The sequence below is a fragment of the Bubalus kerabau genome, chromosome 11 (assembly GCF_029407905.1).
Source record: "Bubalus kerabau isolate K-KA32 ecotype Philippines breed swamp buffalo chromosome 11, PCC_UOA_SB_1v2, whole genome shotgun sequence".
Lineage (NCBI taxonomy): Eukaryota > Metazoa > Chordata > Mammalia > Artiodactyla > Bovidae > Bubalus > Bubalus kerabau.
The window spans coordinates 98189231-98212501 of record NC_073634.1 but is presented as its reverse complement, the minus strand read 5'-3'; the positions used below and the strand labels follow the sequence as shown (position 1 = coordinate 98212501).

Sequence of the window (23271 nt, the reverse complement as noted above, 5' to 3'; positions counted from 1 at the left end):
CCGACTCAATGGACATGAGTTTGGGTAAACTCTGGGAGGGAGGCCTGGCGTGTGGTGGTTCATGGGATCGCAAAGAGTCAGACACGACTGAGCGACTGAACTGAACCTATCTAAGGGCTAACATTTGATGTGTGGGGTGGAGGGGGTGGGGAGGCATTTTTGGCTTTCATTCTGGCCGTGCTCCAGCCCGTCACAGAGCTGCTGTGGAAGCCCAGGGTTCTGGGCAGTGGCTGCTGCTGCCCGAAAGCTGCACATCCAGACATTAGCAGAGGGCGCAGGGCTGTTTGGCTGCCCATGAATGCAGGGTCGGTGACCCTGGGCTTCACAGACATTTCAGACAGAAGCTTCCTGAATCCCACCCAGCTCCACACACACTCACTGTGGGCCCGGCCCCCCATTTCCTCATCTGAGATGGACACGGTTCCCCCTGCAGGGTGGCGGTGAGCCTTGGCCAGCATAGGAGGGTCCTAACCCGAGCTGTCATCTTCTGGCTCCACTCTGGAAGCAGGCCCTCTCCTGGGGGCTGTGAGGCCCTGGCGGGTTCTTGCCCCATCATGGAACTAGCTGAGTTTCCTACTTCACCACTCAGCACCCTTGGGGGTGTCTTCAAAGGGGACACAGGAACCGAGGGGTGACTGTGTTAGGCGGCCCGGTGAGGTGCCCACTAGCCCCATCTGCTGATGAAGCCGTAATGGGATTAAAGTGCCGCCTGTCACTCCTGCTTCCAGTTGACAGCCCAACTCCTCTTGCTACTCAAGCACCGTCAGGTACCTGTGCCCATCTGGCCGTTCGGCCCTGGTTCCCCTCGAGGAGCCGGTGCCAGGGCCTCTCTGTACGTGGGCAGCAGCCAGAGTCTCCGGGACACCTGAGGAATCCTTGCTCCCCGTCAGGCTCTGGAGGGCAGGCCGGTGAACCTCATCTCAGGGCAGAATGTGGTAGGTAGCCCGGAAGCTTTAGTTCCCCGGCCTGCCCCCGTGTTCTGTTCAGCCTCTGAATAGGTCAGCTGACCCTGAGAGCATAGCCTGCCTCCTTCAGGAGGCACAGGGGGCTTCAGACCCCACACAGTGTCCTTGGGCTTCCAAATGGCCTTTGGAGAGAGGGTGTGGCCTGGAGACCTGGGGTTTCCTCTGACCCAGGTCAGGAGTCTCCCCAGAGAAGCACCTGTGGGCCCAGGGCCCTGGCTGAGTGATTTCAGAGGGGTGCTGAGCCTTACCGCTCTCTTCCGCCTGATCAGGGGCTTGGGCCCCTCTAAGGAGGGCTGCGGACCACCTGGACTGTGAAACCTCCCATGGGAAGGCTGCAGGGAGTGGCCGTGGCACTTGGCAAAGCAGGAGGGGTGTGCAGAAACGGGGAACTGTCTTTTCCAACTAGCGTGCAAAATGGCATCGCTTGGGTGATTTATTTCCAATAATTAAAACGAGAACCTCAGGTGCAAAGGGTTAATTGGGCAGTTTCAAAGGGACATCTGTTGCCACGGCAGAGAGCAGCTGAGGCTCCAGGGCGGTCACTCAGGGTGATCTGGTGCCCTTCAAGTCAAGGCAAGTGGATTAAGGTGGATTTTCCTGGAAAGTGTTTCTGTCCAAAGTAGAAAGGATGTTTAAATGTTGGCCTCACTAGCACGGGCTCTGGTTTTTCATGTGTCTGACCTGGGACAGGGATTGGGTGATCCTTTCAACCAGCCAGCCTGATCTGATTTGCACAAAAGGGCCCCAGAATGGCGAGGCCTGAGCCCTGTACATGCCGTTCCCTGCAGATAACCTCTCCATCCCCTCCAGCGCCTTCCCCAGTTTCAGAAACGCTTTCTGAACAGGGTCAGCAGTGAGCTCTGCCAGAGGAGCCCTCTCAGCCTCCCCGGCTCACCGTGGCTTCTACATCCGTACACGCAGATTCTAGTGGAAGCGGCATCCCCCTGCTCCCCCTCCCCAGGCCGCTCCCCCTCCAGCTGCTGGCCACGGGCCTTCCACCCGGATCAGAGCGTCACGCTGTGAAGGAACCTCTGGGCTTGCTGGAGACACTGGGATTAGAACGATTAGCCCGGATGTCGAGATCTCCTTGTACCACGCGACCACCCACCTCTGACTGGTCGAAGCAGAGGAGGAACGGCTGTCTGGGGCTGACACTGGTTGCCTCGTTAGGACTGCCAGCGCTACAGCGCTCAGCGCTGCTCCTCAGATGCAGAACTTCTCCTCCCTGGCGTCACTGGGATGACACATGGCCAGAGAGATGGGCGAGTACGGGCGCTCGCCCCCGCCGGGGGGCTCAGGGAAACCGGTGTGTGATTTGAGATGTCAGAAGGAGAAGTGGTCTCTGACTCCGAGGGGACAGCAACGGCCTTTGACTCTGGCCCTGTCAGGGCCTCAGACATCCGTCTCATCACCAGTTTCTCCCAATCTCGTCCAGGAGTGAAGGCTGACCCCAGGGGCTAGCTGCCAAGCAGTCTGCTGCCCTGCTTCCCCAGACCCTTCTCTGGCTCAAGCCAGAATAAAGCAGGATTCCACACAAGGCACAGCTCCACCCTAGTCTTCCCTCGCTCCCCCTCCGGCCCACTTTTCTGCTGGTCTCAGCCTTGAGGCTGCTGTGAGAAGGCCCCCCACTGAGGACGCTGATTCCTTCAGCTCCACGCTCAGAGCTGAGCTCCCATGTAAATAAGTAAATTCTGCAGAGCCCAGGCGGCCTGCTGAGCGCCTCCACGGGCGTGCCAGGTAATGAAAACAAAGCACCAGGCGTTCCAACAGGCCAAGCTCAGGCATCCCTGCTGGGAGCTCCTCACAACCAGTCCTTCCCCGCAAAAGGGGCTCTGAGCCGAGGTCCCCTATCTCTTTCTCCACTGTCACACCTCCCCTGCTGGCTGGGGAGAAGGGATGAGGCCCTGGCTCCACAAGGACCACTTCCCCGGCTCTTGTTCACAGAAGGGTGGGTATCTATGCCCGGGTACCACTGCCCATGTAGGCCACTTCTTGCTGTGTGACCCTGGAAGGTCTCTCCACCCCTCTCAGCCCACTTCCTCCCTTACAGCAAAGCTGGGACTGGCCTGGTGTCATTCTTGGGATCCACTCCAGTGTCCAGGGCAGCGCGGCTCCCAGCTGCTGAGCTGTTTGGCCCGTTTGTCCCATGCTGACCTCTTCAGGACAGATCCTACTTGGCACCCACCAGAGGGGTGCAGGCCAGGTGTCTTGCTTTGTGGCGGCTCCTCACTACCCATGGGGCGACATCAGCATCTTCAAGTGACCTCAGGAGGTTTTCAGTGGACATGTGGGTGCCCAGGTGGAAGGTGATGTGGTGGGCTGAATAAAGGTCCCCAGAGATGTTCACACCCTAATCCCGGGAGTCGGCAAACGTGTTGCCTATATGGCAAAATAAATTTGGCAGATGTTATGAAATTAAGGATCCCAGATAGGGGGAGAGTCCTACATGATCCAGGTGGGCCCTACTACATGTAAACACAGTATCTTTATAAGAAGGAGCAGAGAGACTGGAGTACAGAAGAGGTCCGTTGACTTAAGTGATAACGATGAAGAGATCACAAGCCAAGGAATGTAGGTGGCCTTTTCCTTTTCCTGCCTTGAGTCAGGGAAATTGATTGTGGACTTCTGGCTTCCAAAGGGGAAGATAATAATTTTATGTTATATCAGGCCAACTGGTAATCTGTCACGGGGACTCCTGATACTCCCAGTTCACTCTGGGGCTCAGAGGGAAGGGTGAGCCTGTCTCTGTCGTGCGCAGGTTTCCTCTGGCTCTGTGCTGCCGCCTGCCGCCCTGGCCCAGGGGTGCTCCCCTGGGTCCGCTCAGAAGCCTTGGAAGTGATCTGCGGGTGGTGGGGGGTATGGGGGTGGGAGAGCCTGTCGCAGCTCTACAGGCTGGCGCCCTCAGGGTGCCCCACAGGCTGTGAAGTGGGGGTTCCAGCCGTGTCTGTGGGACGCTTCCTTCCAATTACCATGGCCCTGGGCTCAGGTGCGTCTCCCTCCCTGTCTGCTGGGAAAACATCCAGTTCTGTTTTCCCACAGGGCTTGGGGGTGGTAGCCTGGGGAAGAGCCCCCAATGCCTTCTGCCCTCAGAGGGGCCAGCACGTCAACCACACCAGTCCTCTTCTGTCGGAGACCCGGAGCCGCTAGGTTTAGGTCAGCTGTCCCCTCGCACGCAGGACTCGTCTGATTTCATTGACTTCCCATGCCTGGCTGCGAGTCACACAGCTCCACACAGTGCCAGCAAATCAATACTGAAATAAACCAGCCCCTCCAGGCTGGGGAGCCACTACGGATGCTCCTTCTTTACACGTGTGTTCAGGCGCCCATGGCAGGGACTTGAGGACAGTGTCTGCCTCTAGGGAGCGGGCACCAGTGTGGACAGCTTGGCACCAGCTCGGGAGCCCCGAGGACAGGAGCAGGGCCGTTATATCCCCGCCACCTGCGTGCCTGTTTGTGTCCATCTGGAGACTCGCATGGTTCAGAGGCAGGAAGTGACTTACAGAAATCCCGAACACCGCACAGAGAAGTAGAGCGCCACCTGGACTAGGTGAGTGTCATGAGGGCAGGAGGACAAAGCCACATCTCCGTGGGGATGGGTGGCAGTTGGACTTTGGCTCCCCGCTGGCCGAAGCGAAAAGGGAAATATGGCCAGCTGCTCACATGCACTGGCTTAGGGGCTCAGGGGCAGCAAGGAGGGCAGGAAGAGCGATTCCTTGACCTGCCCCCCGACCGCCCAGGGCCTTCCGAGCCAGGTGCCGTCCTCACCTCATGAGCCGGGTGTGAGCCCGTTACACCTGCAGCGGCAGCTCCTGGGCCCTCACCGGCGAAGACGGAGGTCGGGGCCCACACCAGGCCCCGCATCTCTCACCCCATCACCACCACGGCTCCCCACGCATGAAGTAGTCTAGCTCAGCTCTCTTCATCCCTGGGGCGGGGGAAGCCCCTGAGCCCTGATGCCCTGCAGCTCCTGGGGGGCACCACCTCCATGGGCTACTCCTGTTTGGTGCTTACAAAAAATTCCACCTACAACAGATGCCCCTGTGAGGCCCAGGAAACACGGTCTGCTCCCCACCTCTGATCACCAGGGCCTGACTCACCCACAGACCGTCAGGAGGACTCAGTGGGACACCCACATGGCACACCTCCAGGAGAAGGGGACTCAGGCACAAACGCCACCAGGGCCACACTTCCACGTGGCCTCATCTTCAACCACAAGGCTGCTCTTTAAAATGAAATGTCTGCTATTAACAGCAGGCCACTGGCTTAAAAAGAAAGACGCTGTGAAGTTTAAACCTTGTAAAGGGATCAGCATTTGGATCTCATAGCCTTAATCTGTAATGCAGCGAGCAGGTATCTCAGCACCAAGAGACTCCGATGGCATAGCCACCCCAGTCCTGGTGCTTCAGCAGCGGGCAGCTGACTCCTGAAGTCTATAACCACAGGCCACGAGGTCAATTCCCAGGGCCAGAACTCCCAAGGAAACAAAGAAGTCTCTGCAACTCCAAAACACTCCTGGTGGCCCCTTGATGCTACCCCAACATGTCGTTGCCGTGGGAGATTCTTCAGCGTATTGGTTCTAAGCCAGATTTCAGGGATGCTCAAATCCACCCCACGAAAGCAGAAAAATAATCAAGGTTCCAACTCTAAACCCAAAGCATGTTTGGTGTCTCTCAGCCCTGGAGGGTCTTCAAAGCCCTTCAAAGCCTGAAATAAAATGAAATGTTATTTCATTTACCTGGCCTGTGACAATGCAGGATGCTACTACTGCCATTTTACAGAGAGGAGACCTGCCCAGCATGGGGTGGGCCATGGCAGCAGGACGTGTGACTGCCAACTTGGAGATACTAAAGTACTCCGCCTCCTCCAGCAGCTGCAAAAGTTCATGTTGTCTCATGTCTGAGCCTAATAAGACTCAAACATTCCTGTCCCTCCATCCAGGTTGGCCACCAGATCTGGAAATGGCCATCTGGTGGCTCCGTCTCACAGCTCAGGAGAGAGGCTGGTGGTCTCTAGGGTTACCCACGGTCTGAACCTAGAAGATCGTGGCCACCCCTTGGTGGGGAGCATTTCAGAGGCATGGGCCCGAGCTGACAGGGGCCCTGCGTGAGGTCTGGTCCACGGGTAAAGGACAGACTGAACAGAATCACCCTGGTTACCAGGGAAACCGGGGCAACCAGATCCCCCTGCCTGTGCTCCTTCCATCAACAAGCAGACACTGGACACTCTGTCTGGTTCCAGTCTGTCTCCTTCCCCAGATCTGAGCAGCCCAGGGGCGAGATGGCACCCAGCCTGCCACTGGCCATCCCTCTAACCCCTTGCTGCCCGACAGTGCTAATCAGGCTGACGTTGGGCAGAGCGGACTGGTGAAGGACCAGATCCAGATGGTACCAATGCCACAGGGAGACATGAATCCCGGATTTCCACCGAGCTGGTGAGGTGAGCCCTGCCCCAGCTGGGTGCCCATCATGCTCACCCTTCTAAATGCCGCTGGGCCGCGGGCCGTACACTCACCTCGTACAGCAAACAGCCCAGAGACCAGATGTCAGACTTGAAGTTATAGCCGTTCTCATGGATCCTCTCTGGTGACATGTAGTACGGCGTCCCCACTGAAACACAGCAAAGGGACAGGCAGGTGCTCATGCTCTGAGCAGCGGGGAGGCGGGGGGGGGGGGGGGGGGGGGGGAGGGGCCTGACCTCAGCCTCACTGGGATCCTGGGCAGCCCCCTTGCCCTCTCTTCCTGGCCCCTCCTCTGACAAGTGAGAGGGCTGGGTCAGACTGCAGGGCTCCATGCTCGTGGGGCCCTAAAAGTTCCTGGAAACAGGGACCCACCCAGACCTGAGAATCCATCTTGGGGTTGGGTGGCAGAGGACTGCTGTTCTTTCTAATTGCCCAGGGTAGGGGGACACAGAGGCCAGGCTCTGGGAAGCAATTGACCAAGTATCCTCTAAAAGTGACTGTTTAAATCCCAAAAGAGTTCAGATAAGGTTCTCAGCAGTGAAAGCCACCATGGTGACTGCTGACCAACCATGGCATGGGAGCCCATTTAACAGATGGAGAAACTGAGGCTCAGAAAAATGACAGGACTGAGGTTCAAACCCAGATCTTCAGGCTCCAGAAACTGAACTCTTGGCCACCACCTTGGCTACTAGCACCAATCAACATGTCCTGCCTGAGATTTCCTAACCAGGACAGAAAAGATACTAACCATTAAAGACTGATTAACTGGACTTCATTAAAATTAGGAACTTCAGTTCATGAAAGACCACTGAGAGTTAAAAGGCAAGCCACAGACAGGAAGAAAATTGTCCCAAAGATGATCTCATAGACAGAATATATTTTTAAACTTCTATAAATCAACATATAAAAGACAAACATCCACCCTCCCTCAAATTAGCAAAGTATTTGAAGAGTCATTTCAAGAGGAGACTATCCAAGTCACCAATAAGCATGTGAAATGAAGCTATATTTCTCATTACTGATTAGGGCAATGCAAATTAAAAGTACAATGAGGTACCACCTACCCACCTGAATGGTTTAAGCTAAAAGCCTTAGCTAACTAAGGTGGTGGTGTGCAGAGAAACCGGAACCCTCACGCATTGCTGACGGGGCCATAAAAAGACACACTCACCCTGGGACACCGTGTGGCAGTGTCTACTGTACCTCAGTTGCACACTGCCAGCATTAAAATCCAGCAACTCTTCTCCTAGGTATGTGCCCGAGAGAAGAGTACTCTGTCCATCAAGAGACATGATCAAGAATTCGCAGAATGGCTTTATTTGTAATAGCCCCATACTGGAAACAAGTGGTAATCAACAGTAGAAAGGATAGATTGATAATGTGGTCTATTCACACAAGGGAATGCTAAACAGCAATGAACAAGAGCAAATCTCAGGTACGTACCACAAAAGAGACCGTTTTCACAGACACAATGTTGAGGGAAAGAAGCCAGGAACAAAAGAATACCACTATTTGATTTCATTTTTATCCAAAACAGGAAAAATTACTTTATGGGGGTAATGTTCAGGAAAGGGCTTGAGAGCTTTGCTGTGTGCATATCATGTCTCAGTTAAAAAGCAGAGGCAGCACATTTAAAGACGAGCTGGGCAAGCATGGAAGGAGTTCCTGGTGGGTAGTGAGCTCCTCATCACCAGAGGCATGCAAGTTGCAGCAGAGCAGCTGATTTGGCAGGGCTGAGCAGGGGGCGTAGGAACCTGGATTTGCAACCACAGATTTATGTAAGAATCTGAAATTCTTACATCAGTCCATCTGAAGGACAGCTGTTCAGGAGGCCAGATTTTAAAGACTGTTACACAGAGGAAATTTATACTGGCCATACGAATCTGACGGTGGCTGGGGCTGTTCTGGTCAGAGTCTATGAAGGCAGCCACAGTCCAGTGTGGCAGAGGCTGAGACTGAGATGTGGACTGATGACCCTAGGAAGGAGGGATGTGGGAACACAGGGGACCCTAGGGGGAGAAAAGGCCTGTTGATGAGCTGGACTGGGAAAGTGATGGCTGCCCCAAGGCAGGGGCCTAGACTTCAGGCTGTCATGGGCCAGAGGCGTTTCAAGGCAACTTATTTTTACCAATAAAGGTGTTTAAGTTTTCATTCCAATCCCAAAGAAAGGCAATGCCAAAGAATGCTCAAACTACCGCACAATTGCACTCATCTCACACGCTAGTAAAGTAATGCTCAGAATTCTCCAAGCCAGGCTTCAGCAATATGTGAACCGTGAACTTCCTGATGTTCAAGCTGGTTTTAGAAAAGGCAGAGGAACCAGAGATCAAATTGCCAACATCCGCTGGATCACAGAAAAAGCAAGAGAGTTCCAGAAAAACATCTATTTCTGCTTTATTGACTATGCCAAAGCCTTTGACTGTGTGGATCACAAGAAACTGTGGAAAATTCTGAAAGAGATGGGAATACCAGACCACCTGATCTGCCTCTTGAGAAATTTGTATGCAGGTCAGGAAGCAACAGTTAGAACTGGACATGGGACAACAGACTGGTTCCAAATAGGAAAAGGAGTTCGTCAAGGCTGTATATTGTCACCCTGTTTATTTAACTTATATGCAGAGTACATCATGAGAAACGCTGGACTGGAAGAAACACAAGCTGGAATCAAGATTGCCAGGAGAAATATCAGCAACCTCAGATATGCAGATGACACCACCCTTTTGGCAGAAAGTGAAGAGGAACTCAAAAGCCTCTTGATGAAAGTGAAAGTGGAGAGTAAAAAAGTTGGCTTAAAGCTCAACATTCAGAAAACGAAGATCATGGCATCCGGTCCCACCACTTCATGGGAAATAGATGGGGAAACAGTGGAAACAGTGTCAGACTTGATTTTTTTGGGCTCCAAAATCACTGCAGATGGTGACTGCAGCCATGAAATTAAAAGATGCTTACTCCTTGGAAGGAAAGTTATGACCAACCTAGATTCAAAAGCAGAGACATTACTTTGCCAACAAAGGTTCGTCTAGTCAAGGCTATGGTTTTTCCTGTGGTCATGTATGGATGTGAGAGTTGGACTGTGAAGAAGGCTGAATGCCGAAGAATTGATGCTTTTGAACTGTGGTGTTGGAGAAGACTCTTGAGAGTCCCTTGGACTGCAAGGAGATCCAACCAGTCCATTCTGAAGGAGATGAGCCCTGGGATTTCTTTGGAAGGAATGATGCTAAAGCTGAAACTCCAGTACTTTGGCCACCTCATGCAAAGAGTTGATTCATTGGAAAAGACCCTGATGCTGGGAGGGATTGGGGGCAGGAGGAGAAGGGGACGACAGAGGATGAGATGGCTGGATGGCATCACTGACTCGATGGACGTGAGTCTCAGTGAACTCCGGGAGTTGGTGATGGACAGGGAGGCCTGGCGTGCTGTGATTCATGGGGTCGCAAAGAGTCGGACACGACTGAGCAACTGATCTGATCTGAAATACAAAATCCCAACTACCACTTCATGTCACTACTTCTCAGTTTAACACTGAAACAATAAGATCAAGGACAGTGTCTTACACTGAGAAAGTTTAGCTGTTTGAAACTTATCATCTTCTTGCTTTTCCCCTCTCTTTGGAGATGGGTGAGAAATTCTGTCGTGCCCATCTTGTAGAGGCCATGAACAGTGTTGGAAACTCCTGCTCCCGGCCTGAGCACCCTGGGAGCAGGATCTTGTTACCAAAGCGTCCCAGTGCCCTCCCCGGGACCAGGCCACAGCGGGTGCCCTCTAAGCATCTAGTCACCAAGTCAATGAATCCATCTGCATGGCATCAGATCGTATGTATCAGCATAAACACTTTTAAACGCAGCCTAATGCACTATTTACTTATGTCTGTCCAAGAGGGACTAGCTGATTATTGCTTTACTGGGTTACCAAGCACTGTTTGATGGCAGTAATCTTTAAACCAGGACAGCAGACATCACTTAAATAGTTTTAAGAACTGTGTCATCCTATATGCATACTTTATGGCTGAAATCAGGGGGCTAATTGCTACTTAGCAGAAAGAGCTGTCAGTTAGCAAATGAACCCATGTGGGATTCTATAAGCAAAGTGCACTTCTAGTAGCAACCCCTTGTATATTTTGGTCACAAGGGAGCAAAATGAAAATGAATGGGCAAGTGTGAAATGGATGACTTGTCATATCCAAACCACAGGATGAAATCCAAACAGTTCTCACATAACAGTGGGAACCTCAGACCAAATGGCAAGCGATCCAGCACTCGGGGTGGGTGGACATGCTTACCAGGTGAGGACTGTCTCCCACACAGAACCACCATACAGGGCTGACGGGGTGCACACAGAGATGGCGCAGGTCACAGGCCCTGTCCTCAGGGAGGGACAGCAGGTCCACTGTCTGGCTGCACTGCACCAAGACCCCTGGCCAACCACCCCCCACCCCACTCCCTAGCCAGAAGTGTCGGCTGGCCCTGACACCTCTTCCCACCCTGTCTCACCCTTTGCTTATTCTCGATCCTCCTGGGTCCCCACAGGAGGGACCTGGGGGAGAGAAGACCTGCTGAGTGATCAGGCTTTGGCCTGGGGGGCTGCCTTGCCAGGCCCATCTGCCAGGTCCCCCTGCTCGAGTTCCCCTGCTGGCCACCCCCGCCTGCCCTCCAGTTCAGCTGTGCCTCCGTTCCTGGGTGGGCTTCTGAATGTCAGTTAAAGTGCCCCCTCCCCTGGCTAGGGAGGGCCAGCTGCTCAGTGGATCGGGGCCTTTCCTTTATGTCCCTGTCCCTCTGCTGAGGTTCCAGATGCCTGCCTCGGCCCTGCTTGGGATGAAAGCCTGGAGGCACCAGGGAGAGAAAGCTGGGGGCATCACCTTCCCCTCTCCTCTCAACCTACCTTTTTATTGCTCCTTCAGCTTTTACTCGTTTCCACCGGATATGAGGGGGAAAAGGCAAATATATCCTAATGAGATTTGTACTTTCTTCTAAAATGCCAGGGCTACATACTCCATCCATTCATCTGTCTGTCCATCCATCCATCCATCCATCAGCATCCAATGTTAACTGAGCCCTGACGCTCTGCTGGACCCTCCCAGGTGTGGGTCTATCAGTAGGTAGTGAGTTGCCTGTCCCAGCAAGTGTCCAGGAGGAGGCAGCAGAACAAGGAAAGAGTCGATTGACCAATGGCTGTAACCAGATCACCTGAAAGAGGTTGTTAAAAATCTGGACCGCTGGCCCCTGCATCTCCCACAACCTCCTGGAGCATATCATACAACTGAGAGGAGCTCTGCAGCATCCCACACTGGCCCTCCTTTCAGCTGCTCAGAAACGTTGTGGAGCCATGAATCCACCAAGTGCTAACCGAGGGAAGTGTGGCCTCTTCCCTGATCCAGGGGTGGGGCCTCTGCATCTTACAGTTGGGGTGCTCTGCCTCACTGGAGGGCTCTTCAAACTACAAAGCTGCAGGGGCTGAAAACAGCACCTCTTCCTGTTGTGTCAGCTTTTGCAGGGAATGAAGTCTGTAAAACTCTACTTTTATGCCCACAGTAAGTGCCCAGACATTATGAAAGATAACATTAAAGATAAAATGAGAGACTTCAAAGAAGTTCCAAGCTTGCAGCAGGCCCTGGAGAAGTGACCCCGACCCCCAGCGGTTCTGGGGGAGAGAGGGAGAAGCTGGCAGGGGGAGGAGCCTCCGCAGACAGTGGCCCTAAACGCCAGGCGGGGACCTCCGTGGGCACTTCCAGCGGCAGAGCAGCGACAAAGCCTTCGCAGAGACGCTCAGATGAAAGCGCACAGCCAGGGTCTCAAATCCCCTGCCAGCAATCTCCCCATCAGCCCCGCAGCCCCCAGCCCTGCCCCCACCCTCCCCTCCAGGGACGGAGCTCTGCATATGAAAGAGGAGCCCAACAAACCCTGACCTTCCCCGCGTCTTCCCCTAGAACTCCCAGATTTCAAACCCGGCAGATATCAGAGGAGAACGCAGGACCTCAAAGCGGAGGCTGATTAAAGGGCCCCGCTTCCCGAGATGCGCCACTCCTGTCAAAACAAACTTTGCCATGTTTTGAAATGCTCATGGTGTTTGAAACATGTTCATTAGATATGAAAAAGGCAAAGATATCACATGAAGGGGAGGCTGGCATCTGTGGGCTGCACTTCTTCCCCGGATGGTGGTTTTGAAAACGGCAGGGAAAGGGGGTGGGGGTGCTGACACGCACCCCCAGAGCGGCACCCCAGCCAGGCCTGGACCCGTTGCAGCAGAGAACCGGACCCTCTCTCTCTGCCTCCAGTGGAACACGGGGTGAACTCAGTGGTCCGTGGGGGTCCTCCCTGCCACATTCTGGAGCCCTGGTATCTGTCTCAGAAAAATGGGGATAGTCTGAACTCCTGGCACACGGACAGGAGGAAGCAACAGCTCTGGGAAGGCTCTGCTCCCCACAGACCCCAGGGGCTGGGCAATGGAGGGGGTTGGTCTGAGGAAAGGAGGGCTGGGGGTGCCCAAGAGGGCAGGGGAGCCGGTGAGGACCAGACTCCTCTGTGCTGCAGGAGGCCCCAACCCATGAAACTCCCTCCCTGCCCCCGACAACATCAGGCCTCACTTCCTGAGGGGGCTCCCCTCCTCCCCGGCCCCCTGTCCTAGCTGCTGCACCTCACCTGGACAACGGTTTGGCTTAGCCCCCCTGCCCCACTGTCCTGCCCATTCTCACCGCCCCCGCCCCACATCCTGCACCCCAAGGCAGGTGCCATGTCTCTGTCTCAGGCCGAGGGCTTCTCATCCCCCAAGAGAGAAAAGCCAGGTCCTCAGCTTCCGGGCCCTCTCCAGACTCTCCCTGCTCCGCCCAACACTGGGACCACAACACACAAACACCCTGTCCGCGTGCCACCGTTTGTCACCAAGTCCTCCTAAGTTACCAGCCGACCCGAGGTCAGGCCACACAGCCCTCCCGAGAAGCAGCCATGTTGATGAAACACTGTACTTCTACCAGCGTCGACTTGATTCCAGATTGTTTACATCCCTATAAATATCTGCCTACTGGTAGTTCCCCCATGGAGGATCACTAACAGATCTAAGAGTCACGGAGCACAACTCTGCCAGGCTACGCAGCACCTCACATTCCCAGGTATCAGGGGCTCACCCCAAGATGGCACAGGAAGCCGTGGCCGCACCTCACCTGCCACGTGGCCTTGCCCCCGCTTGCCACGTGGCACCACCCCACCCACCACGTGGCCACGCCCCCACCTGCCACGTGGCTCTGCTTGGAGCGCCACCTGGTAAGGCGAAGGTGCTCGCCTCACTGCACCTGTACTTCCTCCCCTATTAACGAGTTCTGAGGATTCCCACCTCCCTGGGCGGCTGGAGCATTAAGCAAGGTACCACCTCGGACATGAAGATGCTTTGGCTGATGGTGAAGATGCTAAACACATTTTCCAGCCCCAAAAGGCCTCTCCAGCCCCTGCTTGCCTGGGGACCACAGGGATATGGCAGTGCTGCTCTGTGCCCCCGTTTCCTCATCTGTCAAAAGATTTTAAGCCTCACCGGTCCACATTTTTAAGATGCAACATGTTTTTCAAACATCTTTTAAACCATGTCTTCTTTGTTAACACACCTCCTTGGTCAGTTTAGTGACTTCAGAAGACGAAAATAAAGCCCCTGGGACGGGCCAAGGCAGCTCCAGGTCCCAGTGGACCCTTGCTCCTCAGGCACAGCTGAATCAGCCAGCCAGCACTGTGCCTTCACACAGTGGGCCTGCCGCATACCATTCTGCTTGCCCCCCACACACAGTGCCACCCTGGGTCTGTCTGGGAACCCCCTGAGGGCAGGGAAGGCTGTATCACCTCATGTTCCCATAACCTCCCATCCCGCACCCAGCCCAGGACCAGGGCACTCGGCCTGGGGAAAGGAGAAGGAAGGATTTATGTATGCCCCACAGCCAGGCCCAGGGGTTGGTGACATGGAAAACGGCCTGACTGTGGGTACCTGACAAGGGTCGCCCCCAACCGGACCTGTCTTCTCCAGCCCCCCGAAAGGAAGGGTGGGGAGCGGTAATGGCCTGAATGTGAGCCTGCCTCTCCTCCCACCCCGATCCCAGCCCGAGGCCGTCGGGTCTCACGGCAGAGCGGGCAGGGCCTGCTCTCCCAGCCCCACAATTTGTCTTGCAGCTGCTGCCGTTGCTCGGAGCGAGACACTTGCTTGTAGCTTGTGAGCTGTGTGTAGGCAAATCTTTCATTTTTCTTTCATTATGCCGGCGTGTACTGTCACTTAATTTTTATGTATGCAATCCTTCCTGACAAATATGATCTGCTGCCTGGTAATTCGTCTGACGCTCATTCTGTTCCGCGCTCTAATTACGGCTCCTATTCCTGACACCGAGGCAGCCGCTCTGCCACCGCTGGGTACCGCACCTGTCAGCCCAGCCATGGCATGACTAATGCCCTTTCATGCCAGCCTCGTGTTAGCAAATATGGAGGCGGGGAGGGGGCTGGGGGAGGAGGCAGCAGGAGGAGATGGGATTTGCATAAGCCCTACCCTGGGTCAGCAGCCTCTGGAGACCAGGTGGTTGCTGGGGCAACGTGGCTGCCTTGGAACATCCCCCACATAGTAGGTGCGCAGAGAGGCAATGGATGCATAATTCATACCCACGCATGGGGTGTGCGGGAGGCTCTGCCCCCCAAGTCCTTCCTGAGTCACGAGGCACCTGCAGTTAGTGCAGCCTGCTGCCCCACCGAATGTGTGTATGAGACAGCTGTGTGTGGAACCTCGCTACGGAAGGGGGTCTTTTCTCCTGGTCTCCGAGACTTCAAGCCTGGGCTCTGGCTTGGCACTGTCGCCTTCGTGGGGCCTGGCCCCCAGTTCTGGCCGCAGGGCCTTGCTGAGCCCGTGCAGGCCTCTCAGCTCGATGGGCACACGGCCCCAGGAGGGCTCCTTCCACCTACCATGAGGCCCGACAGCCACTCAGAGGCTGTGGGAAGAGCCTGGCTTACCCGGGCAGCCTTTTCCCAAGTTCCAATTCCTTCTCATTAATATAATAAGTGCACCAGTCCAAGTCGATAAACTCACACTGTTGGACGAGCCCGCATTTCTGCCCGCTCCTCACGATGTGATCTTTACCAGCTCTGACTTGTGCCACAGTCTTTTCCCCGGCGGGACAGAGGAGGGTTGGGACCTGACTGACAGGGGACGGGAGGCAGTGGCTTTAACTCTGCTCTTTGACGGTTTCCCTTGAATTTCTGGCCTTTCTGAAGCCCTTGCACCAGAGAGGTAAACAGTCCCAAACTGACAAGACACAATGATTTTCCCAAAGAGAAGGATATGGGGAAGCGAGAAAGAGACGGCTTCCTCCCAGGTACAGGAGCCAGTGGCTGAGCTCCAGAGGCAGATCCTTCCAGGACCCCCAACCCTGGGCTCCTGGAAGAACCGGGTGCTGCACCGGGAGGGCCGCATCACTGCCCGGCTCTGCCATCACAGAACTCAGAAGAGTCCCTCAAGCTCCCTGGGTCTCAGATTCCTCATCAGCGCAGAGGAAGGAGCCTATGGACCCTGACATCTGCTTGAGGCATGACCGAAGCATCGCCAACTCAAGGGTTGGCGGGTCCTTAAACATCCTTTCGTTCTGACCTAACAGAAGAGCCACAGCACACCAGCTGCTAAGGAGGCCGGGCCAGAGGTCCTCTGAGGTCAGATAGGGGTGATGATTTCAAAACAACCACATACACACACGCATTTACACAGTCACACACACTCACAGTCTCTCCGGTTCCCAGCTGGGAGCTGTTGATCTCTGAGTTAGCCTGTTTCTCCAGACTGTGTGCTATACCCTGAGAGCCTCAAGCCATCAGGACCTGTATGAACAGTGACAGTTTCCACCAGGAAAGCGTGTCTTCCAGAAGGCTGCTGTGTGTCTCTTGGCACGCCGCAGGCTCTCAGGAGTGTAGCGCACAGGAAGACCAGAGATGCACTGGCTGGGCCACAGAGTGCGGGGGATGCGAGTGGACAACAGAGCGGTGTTCGAGCTCGGTGTGCACAGGACCAGCTCCCTCCTGTGGATGCAGCACCGAATGGGGGAGATGAGTCTCAGGCACTGTCCCCTGCAGACGCCATGGCAAACAGCCAGGAACTGCTGGGGGTCGGGGAAATGCCCCTGCACCCTGCCCTGGCCTGAAATGTTCCCATGCAGCCCTGGTCACAGCACCCAGGGGACCCTACTTCTGTGTTCCACACACACTGGGGACTTCGCTGGTTTCTAATCAAGTGTAAAATTCTCCAGCGGTCCAAGTTTCGCATTTGCTCACATATCTGGAGAAGGAAATGGGAACCCACTCCAGTACGCTTGCCTGGAAAATCCCATGGACAGAGGAGCCTGGTAGGCTACAGTCCATGGGTCGCCAAGAGTCAGACACGACTGAGCGACTTCACTCACTCACTCACATATCTGGATTCTGAAGCTGTACAGTGCTTAACATGACCCGAAACACACATGTGACCTCCAAGTGTCCTCCGGCGTCTGGCCCTCAGTGCCCCCGCACTCCTGGGATGGTGTTCCCACTAAGCTCAACCTTCGAGGCCCCACCTGCCTTCCTTGCCACCCACGGGCCCTCAACCCTCCCCATGCCATCCTTTCCTCCATACCTCACCAGCTCCTAGTCACTCCCCACACTTCAGCTACAAAGTCACCTCCACCATGAAAGCACTGGCTCCTGCAGCTTTGAAGCTGCCGGTTTAAACGCCAGAAGCTGTAAACAGCCCAAACATCCCCAGCAGGAGGAACGGGCTGAATGTACATGAATGAATGAAGTGTCACGATCTCACGTGTTGGCAGGTCCTTGAACATCCTTTTGTTCTGACCTAACAGAAGAGTCACGGTGCACCAGCTGCTAGGGAGGCTGGGCCAGGGGTCCTCCAGGGTCAGATGGGGACGAGAGCTTCAAAACCACCACACCCACACACCCACACACGATGGGACACCATGTAGCAGTGAGAAAAACGGCACGGTGGTCTCTGCAACCATGGAGCCACACCTCCCTATCCCTAAAACATGAGCTCGTGAGGACACGGTGGTCGCGTCGTGGGCTCCTCCAGTCCTTGGTTTACTCCCCTCTGGCCACTGTTCTGAAGCAGAACGTCTGAGATTCTAACCAAAGGCACCCCGGGGACAGGGTTCGCACTCCTCACGTCATCCAGGATCTTGGGGGTCGCTGGGGTGTGAACGGCCTGTCCTTACCTAGGGAGTGGGCCGCGGTGGTCTCTGAGCTGAAGAAGCGGCCCAGGCCGAGGTCGCCCAGCTTCACGATGCCCGTGGCCGTGATGAATACGTTGGCAGGCTTGATGTCTGCAAGGGAAGGAGAGGGGGGTTGGTGTGGGGTCTGCGGTGAGGCTGCCTGGTGGCGAGGGGAAGGAGGAGGAGGCCTGGGGGTGGGCAGAGAGTGGGGCCCTTCAGGTGATGGGGGTTTAGTCCCCAGTCCTGCTCTCTCAGGGCAAGACCCTAGCCCTGTCTCTGCCCAGCTGTGGGACTTTGAGAAACGTAACCTCAGTTTCCTCATCTGTAAGATGGGTCTAACTTCACGACAGCTCAGGGCTGCTGTGAGGTCTAGGAGTGCAGGGATTTTTGTTCTCGTTTCTTCTTTTACAGCAGAGTGGGTACTCTATGCAGGTCTGTATAACAGATGAAGGAGGTGCTCAGGGAGGTAACCTGTGCTGTTCCCCAGTCACCAGGGCAGTGCCTCACACACAGCAGACACTGATAAATGCAGGCAAAATGAACAAATGGAGGAATCAGTAAAGTCATCTAGCTAAAGCACACAGCACTCTGCCGGGCACTCAACAGGCTCTTTGCTCACAGTTTAGGATGATGTCAGCTCTCAGAAACATTCGTCTCCTCTGTCCAGCCAACTCCTACTGAGACTTCAAAGCCCAGATGAAAAGTTCCCTTTTCCAGGATGATTTCCCTGCCCTCCCAGGCAGAGCTGGCGGCAGTACCAGAACTAGCCATGACTTCCCTGCCAGTCTCTCCACCCACCCTACCCTCGCTGCAGCCCCCTCTTGCTGGCTCCGGGCTGGTTTCGGGGATTGGAGATTATGTGTTGAGCATGGCCCCTGTTCCTGAGGTCCCTGTAACTACATGGCACTTGGTGCTCTCACCTTGGGGAGGCCCCTGACAGGGGCACAAGGTCCGGGGTGCCGTCAAGCCTGAGGCCTCCCGCTCCCATTCTCTGACGCTGTAAGGACAGGCGAGACGCTGGCCACCCACCGGCTTGGGATACAAGGCGGTCGCCCTCCTCAGGCTGTCCCGAGCAGCCGGGAGGAGCCGAGGGGAAGGCTGTGTCCCGCGGCTCCCGGCACGTACCACGGTGCATGACCCGGCGGGAGTGCATGTGCTCCACGGCGCTGCAGAGCTGCACGAAGTACTTCCACACGGTCCTCTCCGGGATGAGCCGCTTCTGCTTCTTGAAGTACTGCGGAGGGGTAGACAGACACACGGACAGGCTTGGGTGACGGGCCTGGGAGCGCCACTGTAGGGTCCTGGCACCAGGGGTCACGTGTCTACCCCCAGCACCACCATGGGGCTCCCTGAAGGCGGGGCTGGCCTGGACACAGGGGATGTTCTGATGGCTTCGCTGAAGGGATGCTGGGACCACATCTTGAAGGCTGCTCTCTATGACTCTCTACCTGGAGTCTCCTGGACACACGTCCATCTCTTCCCACACTGCCCGACAGGGATTAGTTCCTTGCAGGAGTAACTGGGGTGGGCTCTCTGCCCTGGGCCTGGCCAAGCCCAGGATGGGGGCACCCAAGACCTGCTTGGTGGTTAAATCCCAGCTGCCCTCCTGGGAGCCAGCACATGTAACCATGAACAAGCATGGCAAGGACCTCCAGGAAGCGGGCCTGACAGTCTCAAATGGACCTTCCCGTTTCAACAGGCACAACCTACTTTGTTGCCTGGGAAATCATACTTAACACTGCAGAAAAAAAAAGCAAAAAACAAAAGCCTAAAACCCAAAACCTACCCAGGCTGCACTGAGTGATCTGTAAGTAACCAAGGGTCCTGAAAGAGCTCAATCAACCAGGAACATGCCCTCATCCACTGTTCAGATCAGCATCCCTCCAGGGGGATCTCCTGTGGGCCAGGCCCGTAGGGGTCGGGGACATAATTCACCCACCCGTCATTTGGAACCTAGTTTCTGTTCACTTAGAGCAACCATCTTTTCCCAAAGCAGCCAGAGGTGAAGACTTGGCAGCCAGACCGGCACAGGGAAGACCCAGGACACACTCGCAGCCTGAGGCAGGAGGCGGGACCCGAGCTAACCGCTGCTAAGCACCTGCCACGTGCAGCCTCTGTGCTGGGCCCCACAGTGATGGCTGCACCCATCTCACAGATGGGGAAACTGAGGGCCGCATGGGAGCAGTAAGGGGCAGAGTTACAACAGCTCAACCTGGGAAGCCCAAGCTCTTTACCCACTTCTAATGGTACCAGTAACCACCTGATGAAGGCCCGAGGTCAGAGAGGTTCAGGAACTTGCCCAGGGTCATCCAGCAGGGGCAGCAGAGCTGGGACCGGACGTGGACACCTCCAACCTTGGGACAGTCATAGCGGGAAGCCCCTGGACTGGCTCTAAAGCCCCATGAGGCTCTTCTAAGGCTCCATTCTGGGAGGGGACCTTATGAGTCAGCTGCCCCTGGCTCCTGGCACAGAGCACCCCCCAGGACCATCTCAGGCCTCCGTAGTGGGCCGCGCTGCGGTGTTATTTGTACCCTAATGTTAGCTAATCCTCATTATAGCATTTAAATGGGGACGTGCGCGGCTGTGCGTGGTGCTTTTCTAAATGTCACGTCCTATTGGTACGGGTGACATTTAGCGGGAAGGCGCGGAGTCTCTGGTGGGTTCTGGGGTGGCAGCAGCTCCGGCTTCACCATCCATCGTAAATAATGCCGGCACATGGCCCTGGCGGTGCTGCTTGGCTCTGGAGGCTGGGGGCCTTTGGGACAGAGGGTCTGCTGGCCAGCCGCCTCGCTGTCAGGCCAGGACTCAGTGTGGCCCCAGGCAGAGCCCTGCCTAGGCCCCCGTTCCCTCCAAAAGCCGGAGGCAGCTAGAGAGCAGGACATGCCAGAGAAACAGCTGCTCCCAGGCCCTGAGCATTGTGCTGGGTCCATTACAGATGGGAAACTGAGGTACAGGGAGCTGACCAGGTCATCCCTCAGGTGTGTCTGACCCTGGACCCTGGTCTTCCTACTGCCCTGCCTTGCCTGTCTGAGCTGCTCTACCTGCAGGGCCACAAACTCAGCAGGGGAAGGGGAGGGTGAGGGGCCCTTGACAGAGGGAGGGAGGTGCCAGGCCATGTGAGGAGGAGGGCTCCTGAGACAGGAGGGCCTGAAGCACCTGGTAGCTGGGCCACCGCCCCAGAAACCAAGGGTGTGAATAACTGATTTGAACCCTGAGTCAGGGTTGGCCCAGGGGAAGCCAGGGTGAGGGGAGGCACCACCCCAGGCCAGGTACAAGGGATGCTGGATGCCACCATGCCTCCTCCTGTCTCTTCTGGCTGGAAGGAGCTTGCATCCAGGCCCTGCAGCTCCCACGCGGCCCTCCCTGATGAGGCCTCCACAACAGCGATGGAAACTGAGGTTCAGGAAGGGGAGGGATCTATAATTTCCCCAGCACCCCCAACTCCCCACCGTCTGACTCCAGCCCCCTCCATGAGCTGAGAGGCTGTGAGGGGGTCTGAGGGCCACAGGGGCTGAAAGGGTGCAGCACCCTGACCAGACAAAGTGCTTTGTGGACCCTGGGCTTCCATCCCCCTGGGCTCTGGCACAAGCTGTTCTGCCTCTAGGCTGCAGGTCTCCCCTCAGGTCTCTGCTAACATGTCACTTCCTCCAGGAAGCCTTCCCTGCTAACGTGTCACCTCCTCCAGGAAGCCTTCCCTGGCTCCCACAGACCCTGAACTTGGCTTGTTCATGGCTGCTCGTGACTGCTCGTTCACACCTCTGCTCTCCCATCAGAAGGCAAGTTCCCTGAGGGCTGCGCCTAGGCCAGCAGCATGGGGGTGGGCACAGAGCAGGTCTGGATGCATGGTGTTCAGGGAGAGAATGACACAGGAAGGAGAAAAAGAGTGGGGGGAATGGGGGAGAAGTGAGATGTGATACAGCACATCTGTTTCCACCAGGGATCTGCGTGGAGATTAACATCCCTGCAAACGCATTAATTTGTCAACGAAAGTATAAAAGCAGGTGAAAACAGCTCAAGTAATGCTGCTTCCCAGAGACGCCCGTATTCCTAGGAGCCAAATTTCAGAAGAGCAGGCACCGAGCAATCATTCAATCCCCAGTGCCTGGTGGGAAAGACAGAGCAGGGTGGGGGCTCAGGCATGGCCCAGCCCGGCTCAGGGACAGACTGGGCTCGGGGGAGGAGCGATGCAGGCCCACCAACATGGTCTGTGGATGAGGGTCCAGCCAGCCGGGGAGCGAGGACCTTGAAGGAGGCGGGGTGAGTGGAGCTGAGCGTGCTGGCCCAGGGATCCCACTTAGAGACTGTGCCACCGCAGGCAGGTGACAAAACCTCTCTGAGGCTCACTATTTAAGGGTAGTGTGGACTCAGTGAGTGAGGCATACACTCAGCACGGCTGTGGCCTGCAGTGGGTGCCCCATTGGTGGAGCTGTGAAGGTCCCCGTGTCCAGGCTCAGGCGGACCCAGTTCTGGGCTCAAGGCGGGGGCGGTGAACGGGCAGTCTGGGGGCTGCCTGTGGGACTTGGCAGGTTGCTCAAAATCTCTGAGATCCCTGACCTCGGCCATTATATGGGAAGGAAGATGTCTCTCAAGGGCTGAGGGGCTCAGGAAGGTCCCCTGGGGATGATGCCACCGGAGGGCCACTGGAAGCAGAGACCTGGGCCACTGGCACGGGTCTGTCCCCATGTTGCTGGGGATCCTCAGGTAACTCTTCCAACCTCTCTGGGCTTAGTTTTCCCATCTATAAAATGAGGCAGAAGACACTTTCCCAGATTCTGAGACCTGGGGTCTGACCTACAGGGCCCCATCCCTTCTGCGAGGCAAAAGTGGCCATGAGCCCATGGGTGGGCTGGGGTGGTGAGGGACCGCAGATGGGTCTTTTCTGCCCGTGGCTGACCCTCTCCCAGCAAGTGTGGACGGGACAATAACTGAGGCCTCTGGGCATCAGCAAGGGGGGACGGGGGGCGAGTGTCCTTGAGCAGCTGCCTCTACCTGAGGCCAGAGCACTGGGGGATCTGGGCTGAGGTGGGGGGCACCTGACCTGGGCAGCTCCCCGAGACCCAGCTCTCCCACCAGGCACCCTCACCTTGATCATCTGTGATAGGTCGCCCGCGTCCGCCAGCTCCAGCACAATGTTCAGTTCATTGTCCTCGATGAATGAGTCCAAATACTTGATGATGTTTGGATGGTTCAGTTGCTGCCCAAAGAGAAAAAGAGGGAGATGGAGCCAGTGAGAGATGATACAGTTGGAGAGGCGAGTATCTGGGGGGAATGGCCTGCAGACCTGGGTGACACGGGGAAAGCCATTTTGCATCCTTGAGCCTCAGTGTCCCCTCTGTAAAATGGGCATAATCTTTTGCAGAGAAGCTGTGAAGATTACACAGGCTGATACCCCTGAAATATCTACATGGTGACCACTCGCAGCTAAGACTCAACAGACACTGTGTAAATGACCCTTTTCTCCCTCCTCTCCCTCCTCCTCTTCATCATCACCACCACCCAGGCCCCTCCAGGGTAGGGCCAGGCCCTCACCACTCCACCTCTGTACTCAGTGGTCCTGGAATACTTGGAAGTGTCCACCTCCTTCCTTCTTCCTTCACACTTTCTCAGTTTCTGACCCACCCTTTGTGAAATCTTGAGAAAACATCATTCCT

General features: G+C 55.8%; 1 protein-coding gene across 3 annotated transcripts in view; it reads right to left on the bottom strand.

Annotated features, from left to right (window-relative positions):
* Nucleotides 1-23271, bottom strand: part of NEK6 (NIMA related kinase 6) — an 86518-nt gene that overhangs the window by 6160 nt on the left and 57087 nt on the right. For 2 of the 3 annotated variants that reach the window (XM_055541102.1, XM_055541103.1), the window contains 4 exons: nucleotides 22704-22814; nucleotides 18746-18854; nucleotides 17624-17731; nucleotides 6477-6571 (listed from right to left, as the gene is read on the bottom strand). In XM_055541102.1, the coding sequence (XP_055397077.1) occupies nucleotides 6477-6571; nucleotides 17624-17731; nucleotides 18746-18854; nucleotides 22704-22814 (423 nt within the window). Of the gene's footprint in view, nucleotides 1-3549; nucleotides 5670-6476; nucleotides 6572-17623; nucleotides 17732-18745; nucleotides 18855-22703; nucleotides 22815-23271 lie in introns of those variants that run through there. The other variant, XM_055541104.1, reaches the window with a different exon arrangement.